General features: G+C 47.0%; 1 protein-coding gene across 2 annotated transcripts in view; it reads right to left on the minus strand.

Moving 5' to 3' along the window:
* BRD4 (bromodomain containing 4) overlaps window positions 1-20,138 on the minus strand; it is a 103,360-nt gene that overhangs the window by 24,347 nt on the left and 58,875 nt on the right. For both annotated transcript variants that reach the window (XM_003796507.3, XM_023517148.1), the window contains exons 2-7: window positions 12,509-12,827; window positions 8,663-8,800; window positions 7,188-7,323; window positions 4,939-5,228; window positions 3,984-4,346; window positions 2,660-2,788 (exon numbers count right to left, since the gene is read on the minus strand). In XM_003796507.3, coding sequence (XP_003796555.1) covers window positions 2,660-2,788; window positions 3,984-4,346; window positions 4,939-5,228; window positions 7,188-7,323; window positions 8,663-8,800; window positions 12,509-12,793 — 1,341 coding nt within the window. In that variant the 5' untranslated portion in view covers window positions 12,794-12,827. The remainder of the gene's footprint in view (window positions 1-2,659; window positions 2,789-3,983; window positions 4,347-4,938; window positions 5,229-7,187; window positions 7,324-8,662; window positions 8,801-12,508; window positions 12,828-20,138) is intronic.

Genomic DNA, 20,138 nt, shown 5'->3' on the forward strand with positions numbered 1-20,138 from the left:
AAAAAAAAAAAAAAAGAAAGAAAAGTAAATAATAATAATAATTCATAAATTTCTTGTTAAACTTGGCAAGAATGGAAGTGAAACCCAGAACATTTAATTCTAAGTTTATAGAGATAATGCAATGAAGAAAATAGCAATGTACAAATGGATTAAATGTTTTTCAGAGAGGAGAGAAAGTGTCACTGATAAAGAGAGGTCAGGGCAGCCAGTAACAAGCAGAACTGACAAAAACATTGCAAAAACTCATCAAATTGTGTGTCAAAATTGTTGGCTTACTATGAGAAGCTCAGCAGACCAAGTATTACTCACAGAAAATCTTAACTGTAAATCTTGGCCAAAAATTCATGGCTCTTGCATCACAAGAATAGTCTAGCTCACCCAGCACTGTGAGGGAGTTTTTAGCCAGTAAACAAATAACTGTATTAGAACACCTTCCCTACTAGCCCTGATGCCTTTTTCTGTTACCCAAAGATAAAAGAAATATCAAAAAGAAGACATTTTGATAACATTCAGGACATCAAGGGTAATTAGATGACAGCTTTGATGGCCATTTCAGAAAGAGTTATGAAGTTGCTCTGAAGGATGGATCTGGTCCTGTCATTGGCACATAGCTTCCCGAGGGGAGTACTTCAAAGGTGATGCTAGTGGCATTTAGCAATGAGGTATGCAGCACTTTTTCTAGGATGACTTTCTGAATTTAATTGTCAGACCTCATAAACAGTTGTAAACTATTCTAAGTGCTAGAAACAGCAAGAGGTCAAGATGAACCAGAGTAACTGAGAAGGGTGTGTGAGCCCTCAGCATGAAAGGTGGATACCAAGCCAAGTACCAGAAGACAGATGCCACCTCAAAGCTCCAGAGAGGATGGCAAAAACAAAAATGCAAAAAGCAGGCAGCGCCTGTGGCTCAGTGGGTAGGGTGCTGCCCCCATATACCGAGGGTGGCAAGTTCAAACTTGCCCCTGGCCAAATTGCAACAAAAAATAGCCGGGCATTGTGGCAAGTGCCTGTAGTCCCAGCTACTCAGGAGGCTAAGGCAAGAGAATCACCTAAGCCCAGGAGTTGGAGGTTGTTGTAAGCTATGATGCCACAGCGTTCTACCCAGGACAATAGAGTAAGACTCTGTCTTTGGGGGGGGGGGGGAAATGCAAACAGCTACCCCTGTCCTCTCAAGAATGGACAGAGGAGCAAGAACATAGTCAGGGGATTACTACGGGACCAGCAAGAGGACAATGAAACCCCGATAAGACGTACTGAAGCAGGAATCTCCTCAGGGAGGACAGTACTGGCGAGGAGCAGTAGACCCCAGCAGCCAGTATCCATCAGGGAAAAGGGGGATCAGCTACCTGCGGCTGGGTCAACAATATCACACTGGGATAGGCAAAGTAAGGTGGTGGCAGAGGTACCCTCTTCTCTCCTGCCTACCCTGGACCCTCCTCAAGAGCAAATCCTAGTCCACTCCAGCCTGATATCCAGAATCAGCTCCTCTGCTGAAGAAGCTGTTATGTAGCAGACACTGCTTGTTACAGGTAAACTATACTTGCATAGACTCACTCTATCCCCAGAAGGAGAAAAATGTAAAAAGAAAATTTAAAAAAAAACCAAAAACTTTTATTGGAAAAGCAAATTTGTAAAAAGGAGGTGGCTCCAGGATGTCAATGGAGGACAGGAAGACAGACACAAAAATTATAAAGACGGAGCTAGAAAACATTAGAGGATGCTTTCTATTGTTTTTCCCTTTCTTTTTTAAAATAAAGTAGCTCAAAACAGCAATCTTTGGTGCTGGTGGATAACTTGCTTTGGTTTAGCTGTTTCCATGAGGGCAAATAAAGGTTATGGGTATCAGTGTGGGCAAAAGCTACCCCTATTTTAGTGGGAGGGAAGGATGGAGGAGCCTAAGGCATCAATTTGAAGGCACCACTGCCACCGTGTGGCCCTGTATAAAAATTGCATTAAAATTAAAAAGCCTCAACTCCTTAAGGGTGGGAAATATAAACATAAATGGAGAAGAGGTAGTCCTCTTTTGTTTTGTTTGTTTCTCAGGCCCAGGTGAGAACCTGACACCCCTGGTGGTGGGAGGGGGTAGGGTGGAAGAGTTCTAATCATTGAACTACAGTGGTCAGCTAGGCAGCTGTCTTTGTGAAGAAAGAATACAAACAATACCAAATTAAGAGAGCAACCCCCCCACGTGGGACTTTCAACTTAAAGGGCCTGTGAACCTCACCCATTAGGGAATTATGGTTGTAGGGAAATAGCCACTCTGCAAACAAAGGGTTTCAAGGCTCTGGTGAAGTGAAGAAATGTCCACAATCAAGAATGTCCCCTGCTGACTTGAGACAAGTTTGTTTTGGAGAACAGATTGGCCTCATGCACAAAACACACATGATCTTCCAGCCAAACAACCAAGTGTGAAAGGTGGGGAGAGGATTTTTGGTGTACACACCAAAGCAACACCAGCCACCCTGTTTTAATCATAATTAAATAACCCCAACTTAAAACATATACATCAACCTGAGTTGAGTGCACGTTTCCAAAGCAATAAGGAATCATCCTAAAAACTGTTGAAAGAAATAAAATCTGCCAAGGCCCACAGAAGTGTGGTCCCACCAGGAAATCAGCCTCTCTACTGCAAGGTGGCCACGCCCTCCCCAGAGCCTCACCTGGAGCTTTCGGGCCATGGCCACCACCTCATGGTCAGGAGGGTTGTACTTATAGCAGTTGGAGAACATCAATCGGACATCAGCACCAAATTCCTGAGCATCACGGTACTCACGGGCCTCCAGTTTGGACTGGAAAAACAAGATAGGTCCCCGTTAGCCATGACTGTCCATGTTCCAACAGGGAGGTAAGTCTTCACAGTGGCTCTCAGTTTGATCCAGATCCTAGTGAGGGGACAAGCCATACCCCAGTTCTCAGCATCAGGCAGGCAAGGAGACACTCAACAGCAAGTCTCAGGACCGGGAACTTCCCTTCCCATACCCCAAGCTCATCCACCAGGATCACTGTGACTGCCTAAAGGGAAGGTGGAGACGAGACTCCACAGAGGAGACAGAGCTTAAGCCAGACCCAAAGAAGCGAAAATAGGAGGGCTGGGTCCACTTCCACTTTGGTATATGCTTATCTTGGTGAGTACAGGACAGTGTTAAAGGAACACAGCTCTATCCCCAGCTCTAAAGTATTCTACCCTATGAGAAAAATGCAACAAGTCTTAAAATCAAAAAGGCCTCAAGACAGTGAAAATACCAGCATGTACTTGTCTCCTCCACACAGAAGACAGCAAGGTGCCCCAAATTCTCATGGAGTATCTCATCTCCTCTGTGCCAGGAACACAAAGCACTGGGCCCCTAAGGCCAGAAGGCTACACTTGCTTTTCCACCAGCAGGGACGGGGAACCCGCAACATCAATACAAAATGTGGCCTTCTCGGGTTTTTTATAGCCTTTTGACCAAATCCAAATTTTACAAAACAAATCCTTTTATTAAAAGGGATGCAACAGAGAAAAGTGAAGCTTTTCTTGACTCCTTTGGTAGTTAAAATAAACAAACTTGGCTCGGTATCTGTGGCTCAAGTGGCTAGGGCGCCAGCCACATACACCCAAGGTGGCGGGTTCGAATCCAGCCCGGGCCCACCAAACAACGATGGCTGGGCATTGTGGTAGGCGCCTGTGGTCCCAGCTACTTGGGAGGCTGAGGCAGAGACTCGCTTGAGCCCAGGAGTTGGAGGCTGCTATAAGCTGTGATGCCACAGCACTCTAAACAGGGGGATAGCCTGAGGCTCTGTCTCAAAAAATCAAAAACAAAAACAACAAAAAACTTGAAATCCAAAGGCCACAGGTTCCTTAGCCTTGGAAGAGGGGAAGAAGCTAGCACTCTGAGCCATCAAACTGGCCAAGCACACTGTCCCCACAGGTCCAGGAGGGAGCACTGAAAGGTCTACATAGCCACACAAGTTAACCAGTCCCAAGACTCCCTGCTCAAAGCTCACCTTGATTGTGCTCATGTCCATGGGATGCTTGATGATGTCACAGTAGTCATGCAGGCCGAGTGCCTCTACGTCCACAGGCTTGTAGAAGGGCCAGGCGTAGGCGGCATGCTTCTTGGCAAACATCTCCTTGAGGATACCACTGCAGCACTTGAGCTGCTCTGAGACTTTACTGCTCTTCTCTGGTGCTGGATGCTGCTGTGAGTCGGGCACATCCTTCTTTGGGGGTTTCACGGGCCGAGTGCTCTCCCTCCGGGGGCCCAGCTTGGTGGTCTTAGGCTCCGGGGGCAGTGAGGGTGACTCATGAATGGGATCGATGGTGGTAGGGGTGGTGGTGTCTGCTTTCCTCTTCACCCCCTTCTTTGTCTGCTAGGAACACGTGTGACAGGCATGATTTGAGGTGGCACAGCTGCCCCTCAAGGTCACCCCTGAAGCCAGGCCCTATCTAGGGTCCCCACATTTACAGGATATAGAACTAAAGACCAGGAGATCTTATCCCAATTCCATTCTGCAGCTAGGACACAAGCTTGCCAGTGGCAGGAGAAGAAAGGACACAACTGAGTGCAGCCGGATCAGCTCACGTGGAGGCTATAGAACCTCTGGAAGCCATTTCCTACCTAACACCATGGACCTCACCTCCTGTGCTCAGAGGGAGGAGATGGAGCACAATTCAGTAACTATTTAGATAGTAACTGCAAATACACACAGTCTAAATTAAAGACAGGGCAAGGACCCAATGGGAGGTGTGACATTCGTTATCGATCTTTAGGCCAGTAAAGCAGCTGCTTCTGGGCTGTGATTTAAACAGGGCATGATTTCCTGCTCCCTATCAACACCCACCCAGTGCCTGAGAGCCAGGTCAGGATTTGCATAAAGCATATGCAAGGACAGAGCCACCTGTCTCCTGCAAGCCCCACATTCCTTGATGGCAGAGACCTACCAGCATCCAGACGCTCACCTTCACAGGCTGTGGGGTGGCCGCAATGATGGGTGGGTGGCTCTGCACAGGCTGGGGGGCTGGAGTGGGAGGGGGTTGTGGCTGGGGGGGCACTGGTGGGGGCGTCTGAAGTGGCTGGGTAGGCACCACTGTCATAACAGGGGTCTGGACGATGAGGTCTGGGGTAACAGCAGGAAAGGGGTGAGGCGTGGCCTGCACAGGTGGAGGATTCTGCTGAGGGGTCTGGGTCTGCGGAGGAGTTGATGCTTGAGTTGTGTTTGGTACCGTAGAGGCGCCAGGTTTTGCTGTCCCTGCCAATCATAAAAAGGACAGAGTCAGAGGCTGTGCTAACATCCACTGGCTGATCCTGCAGGGACAGTAACACACATGACAAGCACACATTTGCATGGCACATTTCCCTGAAAACCAAAAGTCCTACACACCCCAGACTTCACTCTGCCAAACTCATCCAGCTGTCCCAAGTACTCAGAGCACAGCGGCAAACCCCACTTCCTGCTTCCTGGGATGTCCTAGCTGTAACTCTCAACTTGGGCCCAAAGACTTCATGAAGCATAGAGGCCTGGGCTTCAGGAACAGGAAACACATGCTGAATTTATTTTTTTATTTTTCAGAGACAGAGTCTCACTTTGTTGCCCTTGGTTGAGTACCATGGCGTCATAGTTCACAGCAACCTCCAGCTCTTGGGCTTAGGTGATTCTCTTGCCTCAGCTTCCCAAGTAGCTGGGACTACAGGTACCCACCACAACGCCTAGCTGTTTTTTTTTTTAAATTCAGTTTGGCAGGGGCCGGGTTTGAACTCACCACCCTCAGTATATGGGGCCGGCAACCTACTCACTGAGCCACAGGCACTGCCCACACATGCTGAATGTTAACACCAGAACTGTGGATGGAGTGCAGCAAAATGCTCCTTGGAGGCTCTAGCCACAGCTGCCCTCAATTCCACTAATGTTGCCTTTTGCGTAAGCACTTCTGGCAGGGGCTGACAGTTGCTGTCTTCACCAAAGTTTCTGGAAACTGGCAGGCCCCTACTTCCCCAGGAGAGGGCAGCTGGACTGCTGCTGTCCTTTGTGATTGGCTTGAGTTGCCTCCCAGCCACTGTGTAGGCAATCTTGAACATACAACAGTCATATCATGGACCACCAGCTCCAAAAACAAAGGGGTTATGACCAGAGACTGGGAGATTACTTGGATTGCTACATTCTTTGTATGCACACTGGCTGCAAGGACAAGAACTGACACCTTATGCCTCAAAAAAGCAGCCTTCACCTGTGGGCTGTCCTTGAGCAGCAGCACCCATGTTCCAAGGGTGAAGTTCTGCTGTGTTTCCCAATTCTCCCTCCCCAGGCATCACTCCTGGGCTTCTCCCAGACTGGAATACAGTAGCTAATGCCATGTCTGCCCAGGATGTGGCCGAAACCACTGTTCTCAGAGACGGAGAACTGGGCTTCTTATGTAAGAAAAAGGGACTTGACCTGACATATACAACACAGTCAAGTAGTGATATGCAAGACTAATTCTCCTTGCTTATCTCTGGGCAGTGCTGGAATCTAGCCATTTGCCTTCCTGCCACCACTTTAGAGCAGGGTGAGAGACCAAGGGGAAGGGTGTTCCTCAGTCACACCCAGGGACCACCTCACAACATTGCCTTTTTGCAGCACAGAGCGGAGAGGGACAAGATGTAGACAGCATCTGTTAGAGAGTTTCCTAGAGAGAAACATTTGAGTGGGCAAACTCTCTGCCAGCTGGCATATGGAATCCCATGTCAAGGGGGAGGAGGGGACTGGGAAGGCATTAACATGTAGACGGACAAGGAGGGCTAAATTTTGCCTTTAGACAACCAGTACCACATTCAGGCCATGGTTCTAATACATGTACATTAAGATAATTCAAATAACAAGCCTTAAGGCTCCAGGATTGGGGTATTAGATTAAAATGCTTCTGGTCACATTCATTTGTTTAAAATGGAAAAGCAAAATCCATCATGCTTACACTTTCTTTTAACTTAAGTCCATCGACTACTCTCAAAAAGGCAGAGTACACTCATTTCTGCTTGGGATAGACCATGGTCACATGACCCTGTGGGGGCAGTTCCAATATCAAAATTACCTCCAGTAAGTACAAACTATAGCGCCCCCCAGTCAGTATACAATGTCCATCTTCCCACCACTCTCAGTCTTCCACTGAACTTGGATAAGAGACATAGGTCAGAGAGAAATGCAGCCACTGTACTTTCTATTTCAATATTCTACCTGCTTCTTTCCTCCCGCGTCCTCTTCCTTTTGCCTGGACTATCATGATCTCAGTTTCTTCTGTGGGTAGTTCGTTGATTTTTTGCAAGAAGAGTTTCTCCAGAGCTTCTGCCATTAAGACTATGTCATCTCCAGGCTGGATGAGGAGACACATGGGGTAAAGTCAGAAAGCTCTCCCCTCCCACCTCAGTAGACAGGGCACCCCGTGCACCACCCCCTGCCCAAAAGCCTGAATCGTTATATTCAGAGTCCTTCCCCAATCTGTACCCCAAAGAGCCACAAAGGCTAGGCTACCAGGTTATCACAGAGGTGTGTGTTCCTACAGGTATACTAAGCCTGCCCTCTTTCATTTTTTAAGCTCTGGGTTGTCTGCAAAACCAACCTAATGCCATTAGCATCTACCAAGCTCAGCCAATCACGGACAGGTGCCCTCCCTGCATTAGGACCTCCTTTGATACAAATCAACTTCACTAAAAATACATGAATAACACAGGATTTCTTGCCAGGATACTTTTAGCAGGGCCCCCAAAATGTTCCCCAATGTACCCCCAAGGCAGCTCACCAGGACTCTGGGCACTGCCCATCTCACACTGCTTTAGGGGTCCCCACTCTGTCACCTCATCCATAACATGCTGTTCCCACTCAGCTCTAAACTGTGAGCCTGGTGTGCACATTTTGCTCAAACCTATGTGGTAAGAGCTGAGACTTTTAAAAAAACACAGTAAACTTCAAGAAACTCACCTACCCATCTCTTCTGGGTCATTTTACCCACTACACCAGCAGAGGTCAAAAGCTGAGTTCTGTATAGTGTCTCCCTCCAGAGTCGTTCTATTTGAAAGGGTTGATTTTAATCACATCTGTGGTCTGAACTGTAAACAAATGATCTGGCTTCATGGCACAGCCGAGCTGAGAGGTTTGGCTATGGGGTTAGGAAGTGACCTTCAGGTCTACAAGTAAGATCAGGGGGACACTTGATTCCATGGCAACAGTCATGTCCACAGTTTGAAGTGACCGTCACCCACAAAGCAGCTTAGCTCTGCGCCAGCCCCATCACACTGTTGCTCACATGGAGATCTCTGCCTGTGCACACCTCTGCACAACTATGTTTTACCAGGCTCTTTCCTGACAATTTATGTCACCCATAGGGACTTTGTTGGGAGTCACCACTATTGTCCTCACACCTTTACTAGACATGCTGCTCAGGAACCAAAATCCCAAGGACATGAGAAGCACATGCTTCAGGCTACCAACGATGGCTTGCAAGTTAAACATGGCCAGCACCCTCCCCCCACAAAAGAACACACACAGTCACAGGCACAACCACAAGTCCTGTTACCTCCACTTCTAAGGCTCTCCTCTTGCCACACTTGAAGCCCAGCAGCTCCCAGCACTCCCTCCCCCAACTAGCTCCTGACATGCCCAACGTTGCCACAACCTCCCCTAGGGCAGTTGGACGCTTGCCCCCCACATCTCACCTTGTTATAGATGTAACAATTTGTAAACATAGTGTTGAAGTCCTGGATACATTCCTGAGCATTCCAGTAATAGTTGTTTTCCAAGCGCTTCTTTATTGTTCCCATATCCATAGGTGTTTTAATAATCTTATAGTAATCCTAGAGAGCAGAGAAAGCAAAAGGCCAAGGTCATCTCAACAGCTACACGGTGTACATGCTAGGCTGGCTGGGTTGGCCTGTGGATCTCACTCCAGGCTGCTGCTACAGGGTGGTAAACTGACGAGACACAGCACAGACCCAAAGCTCTTCCTTGGCATCAACAAGAAAGGGGACTCAAGATAAAGTGGATCAGGCAAGGATTCCTAAATGGTAGCTGGTGATTTGGAGGGAAAATGTACAAGATGGCCAACTGCTCTATCTTGGAAGAAGTAGTCTTTTCCAGAATTTACATTTTTCTTTTTGAAATTAAAATATTCTATGATTTTAAATGTAAATAACGGAGAAAGCAGAGAACTTTTAAAGAGGAAATTCTTACCCAGCAAAACAGCCATGGCAGGTAGTCTGTCCCTACTATTAAAAATTTTACAAATCTAGGGGCGGTGCCTGTGGCTCAAAGGAGTAGGGTGCCAGCCCAATATGCCAGAGGTGGCGGGTTCAAACCCAGCCCCCAGCCAAAAAAAAATTTTTTTTTTACAAATCCATAAAATGCAAATCCCAAAGGCACCAGGGCTGGAGTCTATCCATAACTACTACACTCCCTGCTTCCTGTCATTGCTAAAGAACCTTAGTCAAATCTGCCTGATATATTGGTCTACCACTAAGGCTTCACTAGTATCCAGATACAGTTGAACAACTAACCAGGTTAACTGCCAAATGAGAAATCTTTTGCAGTCCTGTTAAAATCAAAAAACAAAACATTCAGACCCAATCCTTAAACCTTCAGATCTTACTCTCCAAATGCCACACAAAAGGAGTCACACAGCACATATAAAGGTCTCAAGGCCCTCAAGATCAAACTGCACTATCCTCACATCTTTGCTCTAAACCTGAACCTATTTTAAAACAAAAGTTTATTTTTAAGAACAATTGCCAGAGGAATTTGGTCCAGTGGGAGTATAGCAGGGGAGCTATATAGACAGTAAGCCCCCAAGAGCTGGCCCAGCTCAGGTCTCCTGGTTGATTTCACTGACAATCAGTTCTCTAAAGCCATTACCCCCACTAAGGGCAGATGCACTAGAATCAAGCTTAGGTGAGCTATCAGAACCAAGGACAAGTGGGATCCCAATGGCAGAAGGGCAGCCTGGAGGCACAAAATTAGTGCAGGGAAGAGAGAGTAAACCCACTGCCCAGAAATACTGGACAGTATTGGAAAGGCGAACATGGGTTGCTGGGTTTTTATTTGCTCTGACATGTACAAGAAAGGGGAAAAAAGCCACCCACTTACACGTTAAAAGCTGGCACAGGTCATGGCCCTGTGCCCTGGTAAGAGCTAGGGTACGTACCCAGGTGCCCCAGGCATGTGGCCAGAAGGGGAGACCCAAAATGGACTTTCTATGCTCTTAACTTCTTTCCCAAGAGAACCAAGTTCAAATACACCTGCCCTAATGGAAATTTAGATTTTATCCTATGGCCAAAACTCTCTAAGAATGATGTTGGGTTTTTGAATTGGCCATACCAGTGGCAGAGGAGGAGCTGAGATAAAGAGAGAATATTGGGGGATGAGGGATTGAAATTTGGAGCAATAGGTTTAGGGACATGGAAAGAGGCCACAATGAAGGCAAATATCTGAAAGGCATTGAAAACAGAAAAAGAACTTTATTCTCTCTTTGCTGGCCCTCTTAACATCTCTTAAAGGAGGGGGTCCCCAGAAAACTGGGCTTCAGCATGATGATGCTTTTAGGCAATCAGCCCCTTTGCATTAGCCTGCACCAGTGCCCTGAGACCACTCTTGCAAAACAACCTCCCTTTTGGGTACCTCACTCTCCCATGTCTGAAAACATCAAATTAGTGCCACTACCAACCGCCTCCTTCTTCCTGTATCAGAGCCGCCAAGAATAATGTCAAAAGTCAAAGGGACAGGTGCATTCACAATGCCCAGAGCAGCAGAGTCCTGGCCATTCTTGAGAGCACAGCTTCCACTTCATAGACACTGACCATGAACTCACAAACCCTTTGGCCTAAAAGACCACCCACATGTCTGTCCCCCCTGGCCAGTGCTGTTCCCTCGTTGTCACCTGGGATGCTGCTATCTCCTTGGTGATCTCAAGTTCTCCATCCAGCCCTGCTTCCCTTTTCAGCCCTCCATGCCTCAGTCCCCTTCTGCATTTTCCTGTAACAAACTGACCCCTCTGCTCTTCTGGCCCTGACACGTTTTCCCTGCAAAGCCAAGTTTCTTGAAATGGTGGCTCTGCATCCTCACCTTCTCATTCACACCGTTGCAAATCTGGTTTCTACTGCATCATCTCCTCCTAAGGTCATCAATGCCCTCATAAAGGCCAGCAGGATGGTCAGGTCGGAATCCTCATCTTTTTGACTTCCTTGTAGCATCTAATGTGGAAATTTGGGCACCTGCTCTCGTCTGGAGGTCATTTGCTTCCCTCATAAAAGTCTTGGCACCCCTGAGTGCCCACCCACCCTCTTCTAACTACTTCTCTCCTGCTTCTCTGCATTTGCTCTGAGAATGTCACTCTCAACTGTGGACCCTGCCCAGCCCATCTAGAGACCAAGGCAGCAAAATCCCTCAACAGCCTCTCCTGAAAGACCTGCAGGACACCATGCCTATATCCACTCCTTATTTTGGTCAGTGTTGGATATGGCCCCTTTTCTACCTGCACCCTTTTCCTCAGCCACTTCATGACCCAGACCTTCACTGCCCCCCTCCCAGTTCTCTCTTCCCCTGAGTACAAATGGCATGTATCTAGTGGACAGATTACACTGCATGGATACAATGGATACAACTTTCAAGCCAGGAGGGTCATGCTTCATCTTGAGTCTAGACACCTACCAGAGGCTAGTACCCAAGCAGTTTCAATGCTTGCAGACCCAGCCTAAGCCAGCTGCTATTATCACCTAATCCACTTGCCAGGGAGTATGTGGAACTTAGCAAACAGTAGTAGGCAGTTTAAAAATAGAAAGAAGAGAAAAAAATTAAAGCATGTATTTTGCCTGCTTCCTGAGATTCAGTTTTGATTGCAGAACTGTATGCTAGGGTTAGAAGCAAGCTGAAAACTCTAGGGAAGAAGAAGGAAAGTGGGGATACAAAATAACAAGAGCAAGGGCACTGTGTGGCCCTGACAAGGAGAGAGAGCGCACTACTGTTCTCTAGCTATGTAGCGGTAGCCAGGACCTCCTCTTAACTCTCCCTCTCTCCAGCAAGGGCCACCTCCATAGGAGAGAAACCAATGACATTTCCCCCTCTGAGCTCCAAGTGATGATGATGCCACTAGCAACCACTACCACAGCAAGCCAGTCCCCCTCCAGCACAGTCTGACCAGCCACATTACTTCTCCTGGACCTAGCCAGCCACACCTGAAGAGAAAGGGGCCAGCTCACCATGGGACTGGAAGGAATCTAAATATCCCTTTCCCATCTTGTTTTAGTCTTTACAAAGTTTTCCCCAGAATCCTGATGGCCAAGATACCAGTTACTGTTTAAGCCACTTAGTTCATTCATTCTCTTCTCCAACTGTGATTCCTCAAGACTGCTGAAACCACTTCCTCAAGGTTCCCTCTGGTACTGGCATTCAGAGCTGGGCCTGAGCTCTCAACCATGACTCCAAATGCATCTCTACCCTCCCGTGGAGACTACCTTCACCAGGAAACTTGCAGGAGACCTTGAGGACCACTGGGCTCTGCCCAAGCTACTCACAGGGAGGTTTAGCTTGACGGCGTCCACAGGTTGCTGGAAAGGCCACGCAAACTGGTGTTTCCATAGTGTCTTGAGCACCACTCTGAGCAGATATTGCAGTTGGTTGGTCTGCCTCTTGGGCTTGTTGGGGTTGGAGGTCTCCGGGGGTGGAGGATTGGTGCTGGCTGTGTTGGCTGGCTGGGGTTGGGCCTGGGCCTGCGTTGTAGACATTTGGGAAGTTTCTAGTCCATCCCCCATTACGGGCAGATTTCTCAATCTCGTCCCAGGGCCGCTCTCCACAGACATGCTAGTGATCCCATCACATTCTTCACTGGGTACTCTACAAGGGAAAGAAGAGTCCCCATCAGAGACTAGTTAGCAGACACCACTATTTGTAATGACAAGTCCCTCCAACTGTGGCCTCCAAGGACTAAGCTTCTCTGGTGGCAACTGGTCAGGCTAGCCAGGGGATCTACTCCATGTGCTGTCTAAAAGGGATCTACTGCCTCCTCTCCTCAAAGATTCAACATCCAGTAAGACAGGAAAATGATGCACCAAGAGAAGGGGAGCAGAATGTATAGGAGAAAGCTGACCAGGACCTAGCAGGGGCTCTGGGAGCTATGAAGTTTCTGAGGAAGGAGGTACGATAAAGCCACATCTTATAGACCTATACCCACTCCTTCCCCACCTTTAAGCTTTTAAGGGATGATGCCTATGTGAAGAGAAAAATTTGCAGACCTTCAAAATGATATTTACATTAAAATTCTAGTTTGTATTTGTGGCTCACAAAGCATGTAGACAAGTGAGTAATTTCACTTGGTAAGCCAGGGCCAGGCAAGAAATCCAGGCTCATCTACTCTTGATGGCCCACACAGTCCACTGCCAAGCACTCAGGCAAGGCCTCACGCTGAGAACATTTTATCAGTATCTTAAATAATGTATGTTTGCTGATGAGAAAAACCCACAAATGTATTGCTGATAACATAAAAACAAATCCATATTTGATCTATCATTTTATTAACAAAAAGGGGGCACCTCCTGTGGCAACACAGAGCTCCACTCCCAGTGCCTATGTGAGCACCCCTCTGGAGCTCTCCTCACACCTGAATGACCCTGCTGAGCGCTCTTCCAGTTCTGTAAACCCTGCCACAAATATCCTTGCAAGGATGACTCTGTGTACTTGTCCATTTATTCCAATGGGACAAACTCCAAGATCTATATAATCACAGGTCTGGGGTATGCATATCAAACTGAAATATACCAACCTACCCACTATAGTGTTGACTCAAATATCTGCTCAAATGTATGAGTGTACAGGCTGCTTGCATCCTTTTTCTGTACTTCATGTTTATGACACTTTTCTACTCAGCCGTAAGAAGTTTCTAGTTCATCCCCCATTACTTACAGGGGCTACCTGTAGCTAACAAGCAGCTCTAAGAATAAAAGTACGAACTAAGGGAGGTAAGAAAACCTGTCTTTCTGGCTGACACAGTCAGACAACGGCTTAGGAAGAAATCTTTAGGACCACAAGACTCTGGTAGACAGAGGGACACGAAAGACAGGGCAGAATGGCTGGCTCTATCATGGCTTTCATTGTGGAACATACTTTTAGTGGGTCAGGAACAGCTTCATGCATAGCACATATTCACCATTCCAGTCACTAATGACTAGGATGGTGAATATGTACTAATTCTGTCCAAGTATAATTTAAGCCAAGATTCCTATAAACTTTCTTGTAAACACAGCTCTGGACTATTATATTTTAAAAGCACCATGGGAGAACTTGGTAGAAAAAGCTAACTTTGTAGTCTATGTTAGGGGCTGGGTAGAGCTGGACCTCCCAGCTCGTGGCTGGCAGGCTGACTGCCTGACATATAGGTCCTAGCCATACACTCCCTACACCAAGGCTGTGGCTACAGGAGAGCTCACAGGCTGACAAGCTGGAAAAACCAACATCTGGGTGGGGTAGCTAGTGGTTAGGGCTATTCCAGGGAATAGCATGAGTAACCCACATGCTCCAGGGATGGTGGGTTCAAACCTCGCTGGGGCCTGCTAAACAAAAACACAAAAACAAAAAACCGAACAACAACAAAATATAGCTGGGCGTTGTCACGGACGCCTGTAGTCCCTAGTAGTCCCAGCTACTGGGGAGGCTGAGGCAAGAGAATCACTTGAGCCCAGGAGTTTGAGGTTGCTATGCCATAGCACTCTACCAAGGGTGACAAAGTAAGACTCTGTCTCCCCCCACAAAAAAAAAAAAAAAAAAGAAAGAAAGGAAAAGAAAAGAAAACCCAACATCTCCAGAGAGACAACTTCCTTCCATAATGCACTGGCTGACTCCAAGTACCTGGCTAGAAAATGCATGAACACAACAATGCTGTAAGAAAGAATCTGGCACAGAGAAAGGACCTGTGTGGAAGCAGCTCAAGACCACCTAGTAAAACACTCTGTAGGGGGCAGGGCATAAATCCAACTCTGAAGTCAACAAATGACTGGGTTAGAGTTATGACTGGCAATGGCAAACACACTGTACAGTTGTCCCTCAGTATCCATAGGTGTTGGTTGGTCCCAGGAACCCTCAAGTCCCTTATATAAAGTAGTATAGTATTTGCCCATAACCTATAAACATCCTTCTCTATGCTTAAAACCATTTCTGAATTATTTCTAATCCGAGGTTGGTTGGATCCTTGGATATAGAACCAAGGAATACAGAAGGCTGACCTGTACTCTGAATCTCATAGATTCAGTATGAGAACCAAATCTCTTTTTTGCTTTATTCGCCAAACAGGTAAGAGATTTAAGATGCTTGAGTTATGCCTACTCAGAGTGGGGATTGCGACTCATTTTTAAAAACCTGAACTAATCCTTTAGCTCAAAGAAGAGGACAACACCATAGACAGAAACGTACTCATGTCACCTACATGGAACCCTCCAAGGAACAGAAAGGAGGGTGTGCTACAGCAATGCTGTCTAGGTGTGTAAAGGGAGTCTCGTATCCATTGTTAAACAAGTTATTTCATGAAGTGTAACTGTGCCCAAGATGCCAGGCAAGAATTCACAATGTGTACCCTCCAATGGTATTCCTGAGACACAAGAAAGGGAGAGATGGCTTCAGAGATTCAAACCACGGTACCTTTCCCAAACACAGTGCTGAGAACCGGGAAGGGACACCCAGAACTGAAATCAGACACATTGTGTCAGGGAGTGGTGGGGACTGAAGGCAGCTAGCTGGGCAGCAGCCTGTGGAGAGTATCCCGGGAAAGAAGAGAGCAGTGAGCCCAGGAGTTCAAGGTGAAGATGGGTCATTTCCCTAAGAAACTGTTTCATAGTGGGCATCATGCAACACTGTGATAGCTTAACAAGCAAGCATCATGGACTCCAGTGGTTTCTAAAAGCAGACATCCCATTGAGTGAGCTTGCTTCAGTCACTGCATCCCATCAGGGTACTTCTAGTACAAGTTTGGCCAGAACTAACTTAACTGCCTTGTGGTCCCAGAGGTGACTGTGGCATAAACCAAACAAGCCTATAGGGACAAAGATGCTGCTGGTGTGAGGGAGATGCATGAGGAGGACCCGGAAATATGATGACAGTTCAGGCAGGGCTGGAAGCTCAGAAGATAGGGTGGGCCCTAGAAAACACACCCTAATGAAAGAAGGAAGGAGGCCACACAAAGATTGGGGGCTGGGGGAAACCCAGTGGGAGGTTAGATGCAAAACTTCACAAAGAGCTTGCAGAGAGATGAAAAGAATACAAAGGGGCTCAGAGCCCATGGCTCAGTGAGTAGGGTGTCAGCCACATACACTGAGGCTGGTGGGTTCAAGCCTGGCCCCAGGCCTGCTAAACAACGACAGCTGCAACCAAAAATACAGCTAGTTGTGGGGTGGGTGCATGTAGTCCCAGCTACTTGGGAGGCTGAGGAAAGAGAATTGCATAAGCTCAAGAGTTTGAGGTTGCTGTAAGCTGTGACGCCATGGCACTCTATGACAGCTTGAGGCTCTGTTTGAAAGAAAGAAAGAAAGAGGAAAAGAAAAGAATACAGAGGGCCAGGAGCCATAGCTCCTGCCTATAATCCCAGCACGCTGGGAGTCCAAGGCCAGTGATCGACTGAGCTGTCCAGTTCAAGAGCAGACTGAGCAAAAGTGAGACCCCTGTCTCTAAAAACAGCCGGGAGTTGTGGTGGGTGCCTGTAGGCAAGAGAATTGCTTAAGCACAGGAGCTTGCAGATGTAAGACGCCACAGCACTCTACCAAGAGTGACAAGTGAGACTGTCAAAAAAAAAAAAAAAAATTTTTTTTTTCAATGTCAGATTGCACTATATTCTTCTCATCAATGCCATAGTTTGCAATGCTTGATGTGTGGCAGTTGCCTTAGTAAAAAGCAAAGACCATCTAAAAATCAACCTGAACAGGAAATGCAGGTGGCAGTTTCCAAGCTGCTTCAAAAGTATGAGGACTACTTACTACAATACTTAACAGGCACACCTACCCCGTTAGAAGGTAATGATTGGGCTCGGCACCTGTGGTTCAAGTGGCTAATGCACTAGCCACATACACCTGAGCTGGCGGGTTTGAATCCAGCCCAGGTCTGCCAAACAACAACAACGACAGCTGCAACCCCCCCCCCCAAAAATAGCTGGGCCAACGTTGTGGCGGGTGCCTCTAGTCCCAGCTACTTGGGAGGCAGAGGCAGAAGAATCGCTTGAGCCCAGGAGTTGGAGGTTGCTGTGAGCTGTTATTTCACAGCACTCTACCCAGGGAGACAGCTTGAAGCTCTGTCTCAAAAAAAAAAGAGAGAGAGAGAGAGAAGGTAATGATTGTCACGTAAAGATAAACTAAGAGTATTTATCCTTTCAACTAACACATTACAGAGTATATTTTCAAACAGCTAAATAGTTGTTGAGACATTAGCACGTATTCAGTTGTTTGTACCTAACTACCAACTAAACAAAAAACCACTGGGTATTTCCTTTAGCCTAGGATTACTGTGAAGAAAACTAAGACGCTTAAGGATGTTGTGCCTGTGGTCCCAGCTACTTTGGGAGGCAGAGGCAGGAGAATCACTTGAGCCCAGGAGTTGGAGGTTGCTGTGAGCTGTGATGACACGACACTCTACCCAAGGCAACAACTTGAGGCTCTGTCTCAAAAAAAAAAAAAAAAAAAAAAAAAGAAGAAGAAGAAGAAGAAAAAAAAAAGAAAGAAGAAAGTTTAGGAACCACTGAGTTAATGAAAATCAAAGTGTATTAATTCCCAAAGTTCACAGACCTCTGATTAAACATGACTGCTTTCAATGATGCTATAATATTTAAACGATTTGAGAAAAATTTAAGGACAGCATTTAACAGACAACACAACAGTAATGTTAAGCAACTTTCAACAAAAAATATTTTACTTACTTTGATATTTAGCCTTATTATAAATAGCTAATAGTCTAGAAATCTGAAGATACAGAAAACAAAAAATTCCAAAGAAGTTGAGAAAATTGGGACATTTTCCACAGTGATGGAATTCCCACTAGTAAAGCAGGTGTTAGCAAGCCCTCTCCAATGCATCCTCTGCCACACTATAGCTGTCGCCACCCACCCCACCCCCAGTCAGCTTCCATTCTCTGACAGGGCTCCAGGGTCTCCAAATAGGCTCTGTTCTGAGCCCATTCTTCACAAAGAAGCCTGGCCCCAAGCAACCTGTTCCAAATCAAGAAAAGGAGATTAGGAGGCAGGACAGAGATAAAGAGATATGCAGGGCTGACTCAGAACTGGGATTGAGGGTAAATAAGAGAATGACCATAAACAACTGCCTAGAAGTCAGCTGATTTCTGGAGATTCAGTTCCCAATTCCAAAGGGTGAATAAAACAGATGGGGTGGGACCCATTTGTTCTTGTAGTTTCATCCTGATCTCCCAGCCCAGGGATCCTGACTCAACTCTGTCCTGGCTATTTAGGCTTACTTGTCTCCTAAAATGACACAGCATGTAGACAAGATGCCAGGGAAAACAGGAGCGGTCATAAAGATGAGTGTTAGTTAAGAGAAGGCTTGTTGAAATTTCCTGTGAATTATGGTGACCACATTCAGTATAACTTTACTCAAGCCACCATGAAAGCTCTCCAGGAGGGACCTGCTGCTTCCTAGGCTGGAACCCTAAAATGCACTTGACCTACACATCATCTTAATCCTCATAGCAACCCTAAAAAGCGGAAAGCAGCTTCATCTTCCATCATTTAGGTGACACAGAGGTACAGTGGCCTAGTCAGCTGATAGTTCCTGGGAGCAGCGTGTGCCTCCTTGCTCCATAGCTGCCTCCACTCACCAAGCACACAGCAGGTCCTCGGCCTGGCCAGCTGTACCACACTTCAGTGTCTCTACCAGCAGGCCTGCCTTCTCTAAAGAAGCAGCTGAATGATACATGGCCCACGAGCTGGGTCTCAAAGGCAGATTTCTAATAGTAGTGATATCTCCTATGAATTTCATCCCTGTAAACAAACAGGACAACTTCATGTAGTACTTTGCCATCTGCTTACAATGAGATGAGCCTTCAACATAGGCAAAATCTGAAACACATGTTCCCTGCTAAAACTCTGGAGTGCGAGGCAAGGAGAGTGGATTGTCATTTATGCTTCTCAAGCAGTAAGACGCCTGATGAAACATGGTTTAAATCTGTTTTATGCCAAGCAAAGTTCCAGGTGATGCCAGCTGACTCCAGCCTCTCATGAGTTCATAGCAGCATATACCCTCAGGCAGAGGAAACCCCCTCCCCCCAAGCACCCTTTCCTTGGGGAAATCTACATTCTGGGGGGGGGGGGGAAGGAGATGGTAGACCAGGACTCTGGTAAAAGTGGTTAATTTCTCATTAATCAATTTACATCTTATCCCAGCTTTGGAACATCTTTTTTTTTTTTTTTAAGAGCCTCAAGCTGTCCCCTGGGTAGAGTGCCATAGCATCACAGCTCACAGCAACCTCCAACTCCTGGGCTTAAGTAAGTTTCCTGTCTCTGTCTCCCCAGTAGCTGGGACCACAGGCGCCTGCCACAACGCCGGCTATTTTCTGGTTGCAGCCATCATTGTTGTTTGGCGAACCCGCCACCTTAGGTGTATATAGCTGGCACCTTAGCCACTTGAGCCACAGGTGCCGAGCTGAACATCTTTGCTGAAATGCTGATCATACAACATACCTATCAGAAGGTCTATTTAAGAAAAAAAAGGCCTGTTTCCCTCATAGGTGCACAGCAATAGCTACTGGCTACTTCACATTCATGATGACTGCCCTGTTTAATTGTGCAATCGATGTCAGTGGGGAAGCACAAACAGGATTATTTTTCCATCTGACCAGCTCAGGCAGCTGGTGAGAACAGCACTCATGTCATCAACCAGACTACTTCGCCTGGAGCCAGGCCAATGGCTGTGCGCTGAGGCAGCTCTTAGAGGCCTTAATCCTCCTTCACTCGCATTGTACATACCCACCCCCGCACCATTGGGACCTGCCAAGCAGGGCCCCATTACCTCAGACCCCGCAACCTTCCTCCTAGGGAGGAGTGTGCATCACACTCAAGCTTCCTATCCCCCCAGTGGAGGGGACACAGGTGCACAAGAACCTTGCTGCTAGAATAGGGTGACCAGATTTTAACATCAGTAAGGTGGGACAACATGGGGGGGGGGG

The sequence above is a fragment of the Otolemur garnettii genome, unplaced genomic scaffold, assembly GCF_000181295.1.
Source record: "Otolemur garnettii isolate 467f Iridium unplaced genomic scaffold, OtoGar3 scaffold00105, whole genome shotgun sequence".
NCBI classification, from domain to species: domain Eukaryota; kingdom Metazoa; phylum Chordata; class Mammalia; order Primates; family Galagidae; genus Otolemur; species Otolemur garnettii.